This window comes from Hevea brasiliensis, chromosome 11 (assembly GCF_030052815.1).
Source record: "Hevea brasiliensis isolate MT/VB/25A 57/8 chromosome 11, ASM3005281v1, whole genome shotgun sequence".
NCBI classification, from domain to species: Eukaryota; Viridiplantae; Streptophyta; class Magnoliopsida; order Malpighiales; family Euphorbiaceae; genus Hevea; species Hevea brasiliensis.
This window is the reverse complement of record NC_079503.1, coordinates 95,342,135-95,361,244: the sequence shown is the minus strand read 5'-3', so window position 1 is coordinate 95,361,244 and position 19,110 is coordinate 95,342,135. Positions and strand designations below refer to the sequence as shown.

The 19,110-nt window shown below is 38.8% G+C and overlaps 1 protein-coding gene, 2 long non-coding RNA genes and 1 pseudogene across 3 annotated transcripts; 2 read left to right on the top strand and 2 right to left on the bottom strand.

Moving 5' to 3' along the window:
* Window positions 1-767: 767 nt before the first annotated feature.
* Window positions 768-3,768, bottom strand: LOC131170366 (cysteine-rich receptor-like protein kinase 14; annotated as a pseudogene).
* A 1,747-nt stretch (window positions 3,769-5,515) lies between these two features.
* LOC110633794 (cysteine-rich receptor-like protein kinase 44) lies at window positions 5,516-18,800 on the bottom strand. Its single transcript, XM_058130393.1, has 7 exons — window positions 17,823-18,800; window positions 17,557-17,679; window positions 17,274-17,395; window positions 16,943-17,171; window positions 16,542-16,779; window positions 6,115-6,268; window positions 5,516-5,997 (listed from the first exon to the last, which is right to left on the bottom strand). The coding sequence occupies exons 1-7, from the start codon at window positions 18,625-18,627 to the stop codon at window positions 5,680-5,682; spliced, it is 1,989 nt and encodes a 662-aa protein (XP_057986376.1). The 5' UTR covers window positions 18,628-18,800; the 3' UTR covers window positions 5,516-5,679.
* On the top strand, window positions 7,566-9,474 carry LOC131170701 (uncharacterized). The gene is made up of 3 exons (XR_009141472.1): window positions 7,566-7,585; window positions 8,033-8,091; window positions 9,343-9,474. It is a non-coding gene; the product is annotated as an uncharacterized LOC131170701 (long non-coding RNA).
* Window positions 15,421-16,294, top strand: LOC131170700 (uncharacterized). The gene is made up of 2 exons (XR_009141471.1): window positions 15,421-15,466; window positions 16,031-16,294. It is a non-coding gene; the product is annotated as an uncharacterized LOC131170700 (long non-coding RNA).
* Window positions 18,801-19,110: the final 310 nt, after the last annotated feature.

Here is a 19,110-nt window from a genome sequence, read left to right as displayed (position 1 = left end):
ATTGGTAATTCCAATTTCAATCATTAGATTTACTCAAATGGGTTTAGGGCCTTCAATTCCATGGACCATAATTGTTGCTTTAGGGCCTCCGATCCTTAAAGGTGGTGTGAGTCAATCCAATTATTGAAATTGAAGATATCGGTTTTGGCTCGATTATAATTCCTACTCGATCTAATTCTAATTAACTCAATGGTTATTTTTCTTTTTTTCGATTTTTTTGTTTTTTAATTGAACTATATTGGAATTGACTAATTTAGTCCGATTCAATGGAGAGATAGGAACTGGCTATTTCAATTTAAAAATGGTTCAAAATTAATGTTTTAGTATGATTTCGATTCGATCAATATTTAATGTAATTCAAATTTTTTTTTTTTTAATTTAACTTCCCTTAAGTAAAAAAGTGGTTTGAACCAAATCGAAATGTTTAAGATCCAAGGAGAGGGATTGGAACTGATCCTCCCCCAAGATGATCTCAGTCCAGATCCAGGTTTGATATTGTAGATTCTAGCCTAATCTGAATCATGGATTGGCCTACGATAACACTTACAGCCAACAACACAATTGTTATCACTTCCTTGTTATTATCACCCCACATAAATTAAATATTAAAGTAAAAAAATATCATTATTACACTTTATTTTCAACTAAATATGATAATGGAATGACATTATAAGATGTATTACATTACCCCTAATAGACTTGGTCTTAAAACAAATAGAAAGGGAAAAAAAATGATTAAAGTCACTTCCATTTATGCTCTTATATTTTTAACATGGTTCTACCTCTGAAATTGAACACCGTTTAGCTGAGAGCTGGGAAGAGCGACTTTTGGATTGAGTACCAGGTATAATTATTGTATGTTGGCTATACATAAGATATGCACGTTTTGACAATGCTGGGACAACAACAGTGCAGCTATCAAGCATGAGAGCCACCGAAGCCATAGTTGGCCTTTTTGCAGCGTCATCTTGTAAGCACAGTAATACTATTTGGATACATCTCATGATATCATGTGTCGAAGCAACTCCTATCAGAATAGGATCTATGATATTTGAAGCAGTTTCTCCAATCCAATTATCCCATGCTCACACAAAATTCAAAACGAAATACGTATATTATCTTTTTTTTTTTTTTTTTTTTTTTTTTAGATTTGCCCATATTCATTAACCAATGTAACGGAGAAATATAGAAATAAAAATATTTTAATATAGAAATAAAAATGTTTTACTTACATTGGTTATAAGGTTCCCTCCTTCTTCGCCAATACGGAATTTATTACTCTTTTGGCCTCTAATAATTTACAAAATCAATACACCAAAGCTAAATATCTAATTTTACTGAGATGATTCCGTTAAATGCATACTCTGGAGCTATATAACCACTGAAACAAACAATTAGTCAACTAATTATACTTTATAATGGCTATAAACAGTTCATGATTATAAACAAATTGTTGGTTTAATTTTAAGAGCAAGTTATCATTACTGCTAAAAAATAAGAATTTAATGTTAAAGGGAATTAGCAGCAAGTACCAATTGGTACATAAGAACTTTGTAACTAAAGTTGTTAAAAACATTAACACAATTATTTGTTGTTAATTAATATTTTTAGTATCAAATTTCTAATAAGATTAAAATTAATATCATTAAATTTAATATTCGTTGTTGCAAGTTGATAAGTAATAGAGGAATACTGAAGTGTTGTTGCAACAATATGTTTTAACAAGATTCTTATACTTACAAGATTCCCACAAATTTACTTGTAGCATCTTTAGATTGATCTGTTGGAAACACCTTTGCTGTCCCAAAGTCCAAAATTTTAGGATTCATTTTTTCATCTAGTAGAATATTACTAATTTTGAGATTATGATAAATAATGCGAAATTGAGAATCTTCATGAAAATAAAGAATTTCTCGAGCTATAACCCACTATGGTTTTGTATCGTGTATTCCAGTCCATTAGCAAAACGCTTATGTGGATCTACAAAATCACAAACTTGCATGATTAATTGTTTAATTTTTCTTTCACGTTATTGGACCCGAGTGAAGGGGAAAAGAAAATACTGTAGCTCATATAAGGATGCATCACAATTATTATTAAAATGTAAACGTTAGCAAGTAAATTAGTGGGGATTTCAGGAATACCATATATGAAATGTTCGAGACTTGAATTTGGAACATATTAATATATGAGAAGCCTTTCATTTCTTTCAAAACAGAAACCCATGAGTCTAACCAAATTCCTATGTTGAAGTCTGGCCACTGGCATGACCTCATTCTTAAAATCAACTCCTCCTTGCTTAGAGTTTCTCGATAGCCTCTTTACAGCGACAACTTGTCCATTTGAAAGAACACCCTGACTCATAATCATTGAAAAAGGGAAGAGATGCAAATCAATATGAATCAAGGGATTTTGCTAATTAACTAATATTCTTTTCCATATGTTGTTGTTAAATTACCCTTGTAAACAGCACCAAATCCACCTTGTCCAAGATCATTAGTATCAGAGTAAGTCTTTTGTTGCGAATCTGATAGTCTCAAAATTGAATTTCAGGCATTGTGTACTACTATTTTCATTCAAATCTTCACGAGATAAATGAAGAATTAATATGTATGCAAGTGATACAAGATTCGAACTTTATTTGCTGCCCCAAGCACAAGGTTAATTATATAGAAAAATTACGTAGTGAATCCAAGCTCTTGCCATGCAATAACAAAATAACTCTCAAGAATAAACTTACTTTCGGTTTATTGCTGAGGCTTCCTACAGTAGAAACGGCTGAAAGTGAAGGCAACAAGTGCTGCGAAGATAATTGTAGGGACAGTGATGATAACAACAGTTCGAGCAGTTGTACTTTCATTAGATTTTCATATATATTATATATGCTTGACACAAAATGAAACTGAAATATTATGGAGTGAAATGATGAAACAATCCTATTGCTTTTGCCAAAGCTTTTGGTGGGATACAAAAGCTTACCTTTGCTTATTACATTGTTGGTTGGAGTTGGAGCATCAGCAATAGAATTGTAGAATGGATACAAATCCCATCGGAAAATACAGTTAGGTTTCTCAACATAACCTCCTTGCTTCCCTAGGCAACAATCATATTGGTAAAATCCCACTGCTTGTCGTAGGCAATAGCTGCAATTACACTGGGAAATATCAGGAGTGCACTGCATCAATGCGTGTATTTTCTGCGAGGGTTTTAAGTCTGCTTCTTCAGTTGCAATTTTAACTTCACCTTAGAAGAGCCTACGGAAGCTTTTGTTACGAAGCGAGCCATCAAACTGCTCCATGTCTGATCAAACTCTTCTATATTGTTTGTGATGTTATTGACATTATAGCCAGCTTCAGTAGGCTCTAGCTCCAGTAATCCAAAAATTGAGCGGTTCGCGTACCGTATGATACAAGGAGGATCCCCACCCCATGAAATTGCTTCTTTCTGGTTAGGACACTTTTCAATTAATTCTGTAATAGCAATATTGACACAATTGGAACAAGCTTCTGATGGAGCGTCTGCTCTGCAAAGCACCAGACCATAAACTTTATCTGCGCCTTGGCCTACTGTGGTGGTGTAGAAACCACCATTTGCTGTGACATTTGAAGCTAGAGAAGAGAGGACCGGACCCCGGTTTTTCGCATAGGTACTACTGGTTGTGAAGTTTCCTGTCTTATAACAGACCAGGGCATTGGCTAAGTAGATGCTTATAAGAAAATGGAAAAGCAGAGATACGATATTTATATGGCTGATTGATCGATTATCCATGGTAGTTTCTCCAAGTCACTGAAACAGGATGCTGAGAAAAACTGGCGTTTTGGTAATGCAGAGAAAGGGAAGAAAATGGCCAAGTGCCCTATTTAAATTTTCCTCGAAAGCTCATTTCTCTTCTCTATCAGCACCATTGACAGTTTCTCACTGCACACCGAAAGAGGAAAAAATTGATTTGATCAGTAATGTTATGGCACTTGGAAATTTGACTAATAGATTCATTGTTTAACAATTGAAATAAGAATCATAAAAATAGAGATTCAATATATATATATATAAGAAAGTTTATTTTTTATTTTTCATTTTAAATTAAGTTTCCTTTAAAATAAACATAAGTTAATTTTGCAAACAATTAATTTACATAAAAAATTTAATTAAAATATATTTTTTGAGAATATTTATAAATTATAAATAAATTACAATTTTAAATTATTTATGTATGTCGTCGAATGGAATTATATTTCATTATATAAAGACATGGGCCATAGCAGAGTAATCTTAAATGTCACTGGTTTTCGGCCCCATTAAATGAGAAGCGATTGGGCTCAGCAGGATTTTGATCCCAATTTAAAGGCTTGACTCAGTTTAATTAAGCAGCTTACAGCTCAATTTTTTACTCAAAAGGAATAAAATAAATAGAAACAAATTTTTTATGCCATTTTTGGCTTCAATATTTCATTGATTATCGTAATTGGTAGTAAAACTAATTTAAGATATTAAATTTTATAAAATTATTTTTTTTTAAGAGATAAAACTATTATTCTTAAATTTAAAAGAAAATTTTTAAAGATAAATTAATAAAATTAGCTATTATATTTAAAATTTTTAATAATTTAAATACATATAAAATATTAAAACATTATATCTAATTTTTTAACATAAAAAAGAGGGCAATTTTTTTTTTATATATAAAGAATAAACGTGGGCACGCCACTGAACAGAGTAGATGACTTCTAAGCATAATATACAGACACAATATTATAATCAAATTGGAGTAAAATTATCTAATTCATCCTTTATGACTTAGAATATATTTAGTATAATGTAATGAAATCATAATTATATTTCATGTTTCATTATTTTGTTTGGCTATAAAAAAAAAAATTGATATAATAGAATTACAGTTACATTGTATTATCAATTATGCTTTAATTAATGTAATAATTATTTAAAAAAATCATGATTAGTTATTTTGGTTTATTTATTTCATTGTCATTACTAGCTTTGGCACAGGCCAATGCCAACACTATTCTGTCCAATTTCGAGTTGAAAGAAATTGAAGATTTCGGTTTTGGTTCGATTATAGTTCTTACTCGGTCTAATTTTATTTAATCTAATTTTTTTAAATTTTTATTTTTTTTAAAGAAAAAAATGTTGATTCAAACTGATTGAAATTGATTAGTTTGGTCCGATTCAATAGAGAGGGAGAAACTAGCTATTTCAATTCAAAGATGGTTCAAAACTGATAGTTTTTATATGATTTCAATTCAATCAATATTTGATGTAACTCAATGATTGAATTTTTTTTTTTTTCTTAAGTAAAAAAGTGATTCGAACCGAATCAAAATGTTTAAGATCCACAATCTCAGTTCAGTTTGAGCTAGTGAACAGTTGACAAGTTCTAGGTTTGATATTGCTGATTCTGGCCCAATCTGAATCACTGAGTGGTCTACGGTAACACTTAGCCGCCAATCATCTAATATTTATCAGTTCCTTGTTATTACCACCACACATAAACTAAATATTAAAATAGAAAATATCATCATTACATTTTATTTTACAACTAAATATGGGAATGGAATCACAAGATCTATTACATTATATTACCCCTAATAGACTTGGTCTTAAAACAAATAGAAAGGGGAAAAATATAAAAAAAATTAAAGTTACTTCCATGCTCCAATATTTTTAACGTGGTCCTACCTCTGAAATTGAACACTGATTAACTGAGAGTTGGGAAGAGCAGCTTTTGGATTGAGTACCAGACATAATTGTTGTATGGTGGCCATACCTACGATATGCAGGTTTTGACAATGCAGGGACAGCAACAGTGCAGCTATCAAGCATGAGAACAACCGAAGCCATAGTTGGCCTTTTTGCTGCATCATCTTGCAAGCACAGCAATCCTATTTGGATACATCTCACTATATCATGCGTCGAAGCAGCTCCTATCAGAATAGGATCTATGATATTTGAAGCAGTCCCTTCAATCCAATTATCCCATGCCTACACAAAATTCAAAAGAAATATGCATATGATCTTTTTAATTATTTTTGTTTAGATTTGCCCATATTCAATAGCCAATGTAATGGAGAAATATAGAAATAAAAATATTTTACTTACATAGGTTATAAGGTCCCCTCCTCCTTCTTCCCCAATACAGAATTTATTACTCTTTTGGCCAGTGATAATTTCCAAAATCAATACACCAAAGCTAAAAACATCTGACTTCACTGAGACGATTCCGTTAAATACATACTCTGGAGCCATGTAGCCACTGAATCCAACAATTAGTCAACTAATTATACTTTATAATAGTCGTAAACACTTCATGATTATAAACAAATTGTTTACTTTGTTTCTTATTTGTAGGATTTATTAATGATACTAAAAAAAATAACGGTTTAATTTTAATAGCAAGTTATCATTGCTGCTAAAAATTAAGAATTTAATGTCAAAGGGAATTAGCAGCAAGTACCAATTGGTACATAAAAACTTTGTAACTAAAGTTGTTAACAACACTTAACACAAATATTTGGTGTTAATTAATATTGTTAATATCAAATTTCTAATAAGATTAAAATTAATACCATTAAATTTAATGTTTGTTATAGCAAGTTGATAAGTGATGGAGGAATACAGAAGGGTTGATACTGTAACACCCCAAAATTTTATTAATTATGAGTATTTTTGATATTTAAATTTTATTTAAATTTTAGGAATTTTTTTGAGATTTTTCGGATTTTAAAAATCGGGTTCGATTTTCCGAAAATATAAACTTTGATGATTTTTAAAAATTTATTTAAAGACCACGTGGCAAAACTAAAAATATATTTGGAGTCTACGTATTTTTCTGAGTTTTATGAAATTTTTTCAGAATTTTTGGACCTCATTTTGGTCCGAGGCGATAAAAATTCAAAATTTTGTATTTCGAATCGAACCGGCCGAATCGAACCGGACCGGATCGGACCGGTCGAATCGAACCGGCCCCCTTTCCTTTTTCTTCTCCCGCGCGCGTCTCTCTCTTTTCTCTTTCTTTTCTCTCTCCTCCTCTCCCCTGCGCGCGCGCGTCGCTCCAGTTTCTCCGGCCAAATCCGGCCGATCCGGCCACCGATTGGACCGGTCTTGTGTCCAAAATCATCTACTCGTGAGAGCTTTCCATAGACACCAAGAACGCGAAATCCATCGAGCGGATTGTCCGATTTTTGCTCGGGAAGATTTTCGCCCATTTCGACTTTTGGGCTAGATTTCTCGGCAGTGAATCACGAGAAAACCGAGGCTACCAGACGCTCCACTCGGCGAGGGCTTCACGGGATATTAATTTCAAAATTTTCCGACAACGTTTTTGGTGGGTCCCACGGAAGTCGCGGTGTATTTTCGAGCATTAAATGAGCTTAGAAAATTCTGAAAAATTTATGTACTAACCCCGTGTTATGGGCTTCGTGTAGGTATTCTCATTTCGCGGAAATTCGGCGATTGACCGGTATGCAAATTTGGGCGCATGGACTGTTCTGGAAAAGTCTCCGAATTGGACCGAGGTTTTGGCTAGCCCCATTGTCGGGCGTCGGCGCGTTCGAAGTCGGAATCGGCAAAGGTAAACCCGAACCGTGTTTTTACGTAATTTTCTAGTGCTTAAAAAGGATTAAAAATCCATAAAATATTAGTGGTAGCTAAGAAAATTACGATTCTATTTGCAAAAGCTTAGAAAGAATGCTCAGCACCGCTGGGCAAAGTTTTATAATTTATAGAGCTTGTTTGGCGATTTTTGCAAAAATGATCAATAATAAGGACTAAATTGAAATTTTGCGCATTGTGATGGATGATTGATTTGATGGGCCCAGGAGGGGCTGTGTGATATGATTGAACTGTTGATGTATGGATTGTGAATATAGAAGTGCGTTTTTAGCCCTTTTGCAGGTTGGGTAGGTCCTAGGTATAGGGGAGACTCTGCCGGATTTTCGGCACGACTTAGGACGTAATTGGTCTTTTTCTTGAATTGTATTGAGTCAAATTTATTAAATAGATGTAATGTAATTGTCAGGTGAGCCGGGACAGCCTTCTTCCTCCGCCCAGCCACCACAGTGATTTGTCGTCAAGTCTGTGAGTAAAATATTAATTTTAATTATAATTTCGATATTATTATATGTTCAGCATGCCCATGCATCACTTATATGCATATATTTATGTAGTTAAACTCTAGGCACGATTTATGTTGCATTCATAACTGTTAAAGTGCCATGAATGGTGTTGCGGTAATTTGGAGCAGTGTGCGTGCGTTGGCGTGCGTGTGATGTGGTGTGGACTATGGATAGGACGGGTAGACACGGCTTGAGTTCTTATTTGGGACCGGTCCTTCGGGTAGACACGGCTTGAGTTCTTACTGGGACCCGATTTGGTATTTAAGTGGAAGTCCGAAATGAGTTCTTGGCACAGATTGGATTTAAGAGAGCTGTATAGGGGATCAGCTCCCATATACTATGAATGATGTTACAGGGTGTGTGAGTGCTCCAAATTACCTTTTTGATGCTATGATGTGAATATGGTGTTGATGTTGCATTTCACTCTACAAGTTACATTAGTTTCAGATAGTTATAGAGATTATAGTTAAGATTGATATTTTACTCTCTGAGTCGAACGCTCACTCCTGTTCAAAAATTTTTACAGCCACGGGAGGATATTTTGTTAGGTTAACTGCTTTTCTACCTCGCAGTTGTTTATCAATATTGTGTAATTTTAATTACTCCTAGAATTTCCGCATGTGTTAGCGTATTTATTTGAATTTGGTCGTAATATTTTTATCATGTTGGACTGTAAACTTAAATATGTTATGCATGTTGATGGATTGGATGAGGGAGCTGAGCTCCCATTTATTTTATGTTGATGAGTATGTGGAGGGTGAGATGAGCTCCCCAATTGAGTATTTATTGTGTTTACAGGTCGGGTGAGTCAAAAACTCCCCGTTGGAAAGTCCATTTTATGGCCGGACTCTGTCCGTTTGTTTTCTTGAAATTGGGCCCAAATGGGCCTTAGAGTTGGGTTAATGAATAGTTAAGGCTTACTACGGGCCTCGGGGGCTTTAGGCTGGCCCAGGTCCTAGTGCCGGTCCGGCCCATAGGTTGGGTCGTGACAAATGTGGTATCAGAGCTTAGGCTCCAGATTCTTAGGGAATGTTGTCTAAAGTGTTGGGAAGAGTCTAATAGGAGTCACATGCGGAAATATAGGGTCCACATTCGTCTTGCATTGTCATCTTTGCTTCTAGTTTCTGCTCCATATGTTATGTATAAATATGAGTCTATAGAGCTGTATAATGTGCAGTTTTGAATTTTGTGGGCTAATGCTGCTGAATTTCAGGAAAATGCGTAGAAGCAGGAGAGCTGCCACTGCACCAGAACCAGATGTGCCCGACGAAGTGTCGGCACAGGATGAGGCGCCTGCCCCGAGGAGGCGGGGTAGGAGGCCTAGAGCTGCTCAAGTAGAGGAGCAGCCAACGATCTGAGAGCAGTCCTTTATGGCACGTGGTCCCATGGACCCCATGGCGGCTACTCTGGCGTGCGCAAAGAACCATCGACATGATGGCTCGGTATATGGTCCATCCTCCACAGCAGTGATCCACCGCACCAAGAGAGGAATCTTACAAACTGATCATAAACTTCAAGAAGTTGGTGCGGTACTTATGATGTGTCGGGAGCGCGATATCGGTTTTGGATTCCTGCGAGCAGCGAGCAGAATTGGACTGATAGAAGATTGATAGAGTGTATGCAGCACGTCATGGGGCCCATGCCTAGGCAATGGATGAATGACTACGTGTTACCTAGGATGGAGGGTTTGACATGGGCTCAGTTTGTGGAACTTTTCATCAATCGGTTTGTGCCAGAAAGCTTCAGATCGAAAGCGATGGGCCTTTGAGGCCTTAAGGCGAATGGCAGTGCAGTAGATGAATATGCTCTGCAATTTACGGAATTGAGCAGATATGCCCCTGCAGCAGTAGCTACAGAAAAGATGAAGGTGAAAAGATTCCTAAAGGGGCTTGGCGGGAGGTATGCGAACTGGCCATGATGTCGTCGATCTTTTGATGTGGTGGTGGATCGAGCAGACAGTTGAGGTTAGCTATCTTTGTGGATGACAATGAAGAGCAAAGAAAAAGCGAGCGAAGGTTCTTGGTGTTCCCCACATGGGTACTATGGATAGTGGTGGCCAAACTACTTACAGAGGAAGAAGCGAGAAATAAGAGGTGGTTTTAGACACAAATCCGAGGGTTGGACGAGTGCGGATCGGCGATGTGGTAACGATTCGAGGCAAAGCGATTCGGCTCTGGTTCAGATCCTCTTTGTACCGTGTGCAGTGTGGAAGAGGACATTCAGGACCTTGTTTGATGGGGTCGAGTATGCTTCAGTGTGGCCAGGGCCACTTTGCTGAAAGCGCCCGTTTTGATGAGCCACGGATGGGGTCACGAGGTTACGTGCAAATGTTCCTCGACAATTGTATCCGGTGCTTCCAACATGGCGGCGATCGATTCGATGTGGCGAGGACAAGGGGCGTGGATTTGGAGGCGGTCAGAGGTAGAAGTCGATGTCGAGTTACGCCACTCAGGGTAGGGGACAAGCTCGAGTTTTCACCCTGACCCACCAGGATGCTCAAGCTTCAAATGCAGTTGTGGCAGGTATTCTTACAGTACATTCTTATGAGGCTCGTGTTTTAATAGATCCGGGTGCTACGCACTCATTTGTCTCCCCTGTGTTTGCCATGAGGTTAGGTAGAAACCCTACAACTTTAGAGTGCCCTTTGTCAGTAGCTACCCCACTTAGTGACAACATAGAAGTAGACATGGTATTTCCGGGTAGCCCAGTGGTCGTGGATGGAAAGATCCTCCCAGCAGACTTGGTTCCTCTACGATGAATGGATTTCGATGTAATCACGGGATGGGTGGTTGGCGCTCATTATGCCACCTTAGACTGCAGGAACAAAGGTGTATTTCCACATACAGTGTGGAAGAGTTTAGTTTTGATGGTGACAGGAGCGTGGCTCCATATAATTTGGTGTCAGCAATTAGTGCTAGAAAAATGTTGAGGCGTGGATGCCAAGGGTATTTGGCATTGGTGAGAGATACATCTGTAGAAGGTGTCAGCATGGAAAATGTTCCTGTTGTCAGAGAATTTATGGATGTCTTCCCAGAGGAGCTTCCAGGGTTGCCACCAGAAAGGGGAATAGAGTTCTGCATTGATGTTATTTCGGGTACAAACCCCATATCCATGCCACCTTACAGGATGGCACCAGCAGAATTGAAAGAGCTGAAGGAGCAACTACAGGAGCTTTTGGACAAGGGTTTCATACGTCCTAGCACTTCACCCTGGGGTGCTCCTGTTCTATTTGTGAGAAAGAAGGATGGGTCATTGAGGTTGTGTATTGACTACAGACAGCTGAACAAGGTGACTGTGAAGAACAAGTATCCACTTCCTCGGATCGATGATCTGTTTGATCAGCTCCAAGGAGCTAGATTCTTTTCCAAGATAGACCTGCGGTCAGGCTACCATCAATTGAGAATCAGGAATGAGGACGTGTCCAAAACGGCTTTCAGGACAAGATATGGTCATTATGAGTTCTTAGTGATGTCTTTTGGACTCACTAATGCACCAGCAGCCTTCATGGACTTGATGAACAGGGTGTTCAAGCCATTTTGGACCCGTTTGTCATCGTATTCATAGATGACATTCAGTATACTCTCGGACCGAGGAAGAACACGTGTGGCACTTGAGGATGGTGTTGCAAACCTTGAGGAGCACGGCTATACGCCTAATTTTCAAAATGTGAATTTTGGCTAGAAAGCATCTCATTCTTGGGACACGTGGTTTCCAGTGATGGCATTCAAGTGGATCCCAAGAAAATTGAAGTCTATGGCCGATTGGCTTAGGCCTACAACGATCAACGAGGTGCGAAGTTTTAGGTTTAGTGGCTACTCTGAGCGTTTTGTACAAGATTTCTCCGGGATAGCGGCTCCCTAACTAAGTTGACCGGGAAGAATGTTCCATTCATTTGGACGGATATTTGTGAGGTGAGTTTCCGGAGGCTCAAGGAGTGTCTAACCACGCCCTGTGTTGACACTACTGTGAGTGGTGAAGGATACACCGTGTATTGTGACGCCTCGAGTTGGCCTAGGGTGTGTTTTGATGCGAGAATGGAAAGGTAGTGGCTTATGCTTCAAGGCGGTGAAGAGGCATGAGCGAACTACCCCACCCATGATTTGGAAATGGCGGTGTAGTCTTTGCTTTGAAAATGCGGAGACACTACTGTATGGCGAAGTGTGCGAGATATACACCGACCACAAGAGTTTAAAGTACATCTTCCAACAGAGGGACTTGAACTTGAGACAGAGGAGATGGATGGAGCTTCTGAAGGACTATGATTGCACCATCGGTACCACCACCGAAAGGCCAATGTTGTGGCAGATGCCTTGAGCGAGAAAATCTTACAGCGGTTTGCGCACATTTCGGTAGAGAAGAGACCGTTGATTCGGGAGGTACATGAATTGATGGATCAAGGTTTAATCCTAGATCTCGATGATGAGGTATTGTTGGCTCACTTTTCGGTGAGGCGGACTTGAGGGACAGAGTTAGAGTTTCCCAGCACAGAGACCAACAATTGATGAAGATCATAGAAAGAGTACAGCAGGGTGAAGGTGGTGAGTTTGGATTTGCCAATGATGGCGCCCTAGTGCAAGGTTCTAGGATATGTGTGCCCGATGTGGACAATCTCAGAAATGAAATCATGCAAGAGGCACACTACACCTTTGCATAAGATTCCACCTGAGTTCCACCAAGATGTACCATGATGTGAAAGATAGCTATTGGTGGAATGGCATGAAGAGAGACATAGCAGACTTTGTGTCCAAGTGCTTGACTTGTCAGAAGGTAAAGTTTGAACACCAGAGACCGTCAGGGAAGCTGCAAGAGCTCCCTATCCCAGAATGGAAGTGGGAAAAGATCACTATGGATTTTGTGGTAGGTTGCCTCGTACCACGCGAGGTTATGATTCGATATGGGTAATTGTAGACCGCTTGACCAAATCAGCTCACTTCTTACCCAGAAGACTACATACTACGGGCACGGTATGCCCGGCTCTACATTCGAGAAATAGTCAGATTGCATGGAATTCCGGCTTCCATAATATCTGATAGAGGGCCCCAGTTCACTTCTCGGTTTTGGAGAAAGTTGCAGGAGGCACTTGGCACACAATTGAACTTGATGACCTTCCACCCTCGCAGACGGACAAATCGAAAGGACAATCCAAACAACTGGAAGACATGCTTCGCATGAGTGTCTTGGATTTTGGAGGTCAATGGGATGGCGGCTAGCTTTGGTGGAGTTTGCCTACAACAACGATTATCACTCCAAAGATAGGATGGCACCCTATGAGGCACTATATGGAAGAAAGTGTAGGTCTCTCCTGTGTTGGGCGAGAAATGGGGAAGCGAAGGTGCATGATGTAGACCTAGTGCGGTACACTTGAGTAGTTCCTTTAATCGAGCAGCGAGGCGGCTTTCGATGAGCAGAAGAGTTATGCGGACCCGAGACGGAGAGATGTGGAGTTTGCGGTGGCGACTATGTATTCCTAAAGGTTTCTCCAATGAAGAGTCATGAGATTTGGAAAGAAGGGCAAGTTGGCACCTCGGTATATCGGACCTTTTGAGGTTCTTGATAGAGTTGGAGCGATTGCCTCCGGTTGGAACTACCACCCAACCTCTCTCACGTTCATCCGTGTTTCACATCTCCATGCTCGGAAATACATTCCCGATCCTTCTCACGTCTTTGCGTAGGATGTGATAGAGCTAAAGAGAACTTGACATTTGAGGCGACTGTAGCCATAGTGGACTACCAAGTGAGACAGTGAGATCTAAGCAGATCCCTATGGTTAAGGTTTTGTGGAGAGTCGATCGGTGGAAGAGTGCACTGGAGTCGAGCGGGACATGCGTAGCAAGTACCGTATTTGTTCAATGTATAATCATGTATTTTATTACGCCTTGTGTAAAAAATTCGAGGGCGAATTTTACGTAAGAGGAAGAATGTAACACCCCAAAATTTTATTAATTATGAGTATTTTTGATATTTAAATTTTATTTAAATTTTAGGAATTTTTTGAGATTTTTGGATTTTAAAAATCGGGTTCGATTTTAGAAAATATAAACTTTGATGATTTTTAAAAATTTATTTAAAGACCACGTGGTAAAACTAAAAATATATTTGGAGTCTACGTATTTTTACGAGTTTTATGGAATTTTTGAATTTTGGACCTCGTTTTGGTCCGAGGCGATAAAAATTCAAAATTTTGTATTTCAAATCGAACCGGCCGAATCGAACCGGACTGATCGGACCAGTCGAATCGAACCGGCCCCCTTTCCTTTTTCTTCTCCCGCGCGCGTCTCTCTCTTTTCTCTTTCTTTTCTCTCTCCTCCTCTCCCTGCTTGGCGTCGCTCCGATTTCTCGGCCAAATCCGATCCGTCCACCGATTGGACCGGTCTTGTGTCCAAAATCATCTACTCGAGAGCTTTCCATAGACACCAAGAACGCCGAAATCCATCGAGCGGATTGTCCGATTTTTGCTCGGGAAGATTTTCGCCCATTTCGACTTTTGGGCTAGATTTCTCGGCAGTGAATCCCACGAAAACCGAGGCTACCAGACGCTCCACTCGGCGAGGGCTTCGCGGGATATTAATTTCAAAATTTTCCGACAACGTTTTTGGTGGGTCCCACGGAAATCGCGATGTATTTTCGAGCATTAAATGAGCTTAGAAAATTCTGAAAAATTTATGTACTAACCCCGTGTTATGGGCTTCGTGTAGGTATTCTCATTTCGCGGAAATTCGGCGATTGGCCAAGATGCGCAAATTTGGGCGAACGGACCGTTCTGGAAAAGTCTCCGGTGGACCGAGGTTTTGGCTAGCCCCCATTGTCGACGTCGGCGCGTTCGAAGTCGGAATCGGCAAAGGTAAACCGAACCTTGTTTTTACGTAATTTTCTAGTGCTTAAATAGGATTAAAAATCCATAAAATATTCGTGGTAGCTTAGAAAATTACGATTCTTTTTGCAATAGCTTAGTAATATTGCTAAGGACCGTGGGGCAAAGTTTTATAATTTTTAGAGCTTATTTGGCGGTTTTGCAAAAATGATCAATAATAAGGACTAAATTGAAATTTTGCGCATTGTGATGGATGATTGATTTGATGGGCGGGAGGGCTGTGTGATATGATTGAGCTGATGTATGGATTGTGAATATAGAAGTGCGTTTTTAGCCCTTTTGCAGGTTGGGTAGGTCCTAGGTATAGGGGAGACTCTGCCGGATTTTCGGCACGACTTAGGACGTAATTGGTCTTTTTCTTGAATTGTATTGAGTCAAATTTATTAAATAGATGTAATGTAATTGTCAGGTGAGCCGGATGCCTTCTTCCTCCGCCCAGCCGCCACAGTAATTTGTCGTCAAGTCTGTGAGTAAAATATTAATTTTAATTATAATTTCGATATTATTATATGTTCAGCATGCCCATGCATCACTTATATGCATATATTTATGTAGTTAAACTCTAGGCACGATTTATGTTGCATTCATAACTGTTAAAGTGCCATGAATGGTGTTGCGGTAATTTGGAGCAGTGTGCGTGCGTTGGCGTGCGTGTGATGTGGTGTGGACTATGGATAGGACGGGTAGACACGGCTTGAGTTCTTCGCTGGGACCCGGTCCTTCGGGGTAGACACGGCTTGAGTTCTTATGGGACCCGATTTGGTATTTAAGTGGAAGTCAGAAATGAGTTCTTGGCACAGTTGGATTTAAGAGAGTCAGTATAGGGGATCGGCTCCATATACTATGAATGATGTTACAGGGTGTGTGAGTGCTCCAAATTACCTTTTTGATGCTATGATGTGAATATGGTGTTGATGTTGCATTTTACTCTACAGGTTGCATTAGTTTCAGATAGTTATAGAGATTATAGTTAAGATTGATATTTTACTCTCTGAGTCGAACGCTCACTCCTGTTCAAAAATTTTTACAGGCCACAGGAGGATATTTTGTTCTGGGTTAACCTGCTTTTCTACCTCGCAGGTTGTTTATCAATATTGTGTAATTTTAATTACTCCTAGAATTTCCGCATGTGTTAGCAGTATTTATTTGAATTTGGTCTGTAATATTTTTATCATGTTGGACCTGTAAACTTAAATATGTTATGCATGTTGATGGATTGGATGAGGGAGCTGAGCTCCCATTTATTTTATGTTGATGAGTATGTGGAGGGTGAGCTGAGCTCCCCAATTGAGTATTTATTGTGTTTACAGGTCGGGTGAGTCAAAAACTCCCCGTTGGAAAGTCCATTTTATGGCCGGACTCTGTCCGTTTGTTTTCTTGAAATTGGGCCCAAATGGGCCTTAGAGTTGGGTTAATGAATAGTTAAGGCTTACTACGGGCCTCGGGGGCTTTAGGCTGGCCCAGGTCCTAGTGCCGGTCCGGCCCATAGGTTGGGTCGTGACAGATACAACAATATGTTTTAACTAGATTCTTATACTTACAAGGTTCCCACAATTTTACTTGTAGCATCCTCAGATTGATCTATGGGAAACAACCTTGCTGTTCCGAAGTCTGAAATTTTAGGATTCATTTTTTCATCTAGTAGGATATTACTAACTTTGAGATCACGATGAATAATGCGAAGTTGAGAATCTTCATGAAGATAAAGAATTCCTCGAGCCATGCCCACTATGATTTTGTAGCGCATGTTCCAATCCATTAGTAAACGCTTATCTCGATCTACAAATTCACAAACTTCCATGATCAATTGTTTTATTTTTCTTTCAAGTTATTGGGCCCTAGTGAAGGGGAAAGAAAATACTGTAGCTTATATAAGGATGCATCAGAATTATTATTAATATGAAAACGTTAGCAAATAAATTAATGGGTATTTCAGGAATACCGTATATGAAATGGTCGAGACTTGAATTTGGAACATATTCATATATGAGAAGCCTTTCATTTTTTTCAGAACAGAAACCCAAGAGTCTAACCAAATTCCTATGTTGAAGTCTGGCCACTAGCATGACCTCGTTCTTAAAATCAACTCCTCCTTGCTTAGAGTTTCTTGTTAGTCTCTTTATAGCTACGACTCGTCCATTCGAAAGAACACCTCCATTCGAAAGAACACCCTGACTCATAATCATCGAAAAAAGGAAGAGATGCAAATCAAAATGAATAAGGAATTTTACTAAGTAACTGACATTCTTTCTCATATATTGCGGTTAAATTACCTTGTAAACAGTACCAAATCCACCTTCTCCAAGCTTATTATGATCAGAGAAGTCATTTGTTGCAAGTCTGATAGTCTCAAAATTGAATTTCGGGCATTCTGTGCTACTATTTTCATCCAAATCTTCACGAGATCGATGAAGAATTAATATGTATACAGGTAACATAAACACAACTTAAATAATCATTTCACAAGATTCAAACTATATCATATAGAAAAATGATGATCTTTTAGTGAATCCAAGTGCTATGCAATAACAAAGTAACTAATAAGTTAAAACTTACCTTTGGTTTCTTGCTTAGGCTTCCTGTAATAGAAAAGGCTGCAAGTGAGGGCAACAAGTGCTGCGAAGATAATTGTAGGAACAGTGATGATTACAACAGTTCGAGCAGATGTAATTCCATTCTCTGTCCAGGCCAGAAATAAATATTCATATGCATATATATGCTTGAGTCAAAATGAAACTGAAAGATTAATTATGGAGTGAAGTGATGAAACAGTCCTATACTATACTCCTATTGCTTTTGGCAAAGATTTTTTGTGGGCCTACCTTTGCTTATTGTATTATTGTTTGAGGGGGGAGAAATACTGACTGGAGGTGTTGGAGTCGGAGCATCAGCACTAAAATTATTGTAGAATGGATACAATTCCCATCGGAAAATACAGCTAGGTGTTTTAAACGAACCTCCTTGCTTCCCATAGCAACAATATTGTCCCACTGCCTGTTCTAGGCAATAGTTGCAATTACTTTGGGAAATATCAGGAGTGCACTGCATCAACGCGTATATTTTCTGAAAGGGTATTAAATCTGCTTCTCCAGTTGCAAATTTCACCTTGGAAGAGCCCATGGAAGCTTTTGTTAATAAGCGAGCCATCAAATTGCTCCATATCTGATCAAACTCTTCCATATTGGATTTGATGTCATTAGTATTAAAGAGAATTTCACGAGGGTCTATCTCCACTACTCCAAAAATCCAGCAGTTTGCATATCGTATGATGCAACCTTCCCAGCCCCACAAAATTGCTTCTTTCTGGTTAGGACACTTTTCAATTAAATCTGTAATTGCTGTATTGACACAATTGGAACAAGCTTCTGATGAAGAGTCTGCTCTGCAAAGCGCCAGACCATAAACTTCATCTGTGCCTTGTCCTACTGTGGCGGTGTAGAAACCACCATTTGCTGTGACATTTGAAGCTAGAGAAGAGAGGAGACGACCCCGGTTTTTTGCGTAGGTACTATTGGTTGTGAAGTTTCCTGTCTGATAACATCGCAAGGCATTGGTGAGGTAGATGCTTATAAGAAAATGGAAAAGGAGAGATGCGATATTTATATGGCTGACTGATCGATTATCCATGGTAGTTTCTCCAAATCATTAAAATAGGATGCTGGAAAAAACTCGCATTTTGATATTGCAGACGGTGGAAAGCAATTAGCCAAATGCCCAAATTAAGCGCTCAAGAGCTCAGATCTTTTCCATGTACAGGAAAAACCAGCCCATTAAATGCCCAAATTAAATTGCCCTGCACACCATAGCAACTACGTTTGCAGTATTTGTATCCTGAAGTAAAGGTCTTCATCCAGCAGCGTGCCATAAGTGTCCCGTAGAATTCCACGTACCCACATAGACTAAGTTTCCCGTTTAATTTTCCGTGCGTTCACATACACCAAAATTTAGGAATTTGGATGGAATCTGAACAGGTGGAAAAAAATAAATGGCCTTAGAGGTGTTTGGTTCATCTGTTGGGTGCAGTTGATAGTTAATAAACACCCAAATAGATGAACTATAGTGTTTAGTAAGTTTTAAAAAATAAAATTGATAGCTGATGGGTAACTGATA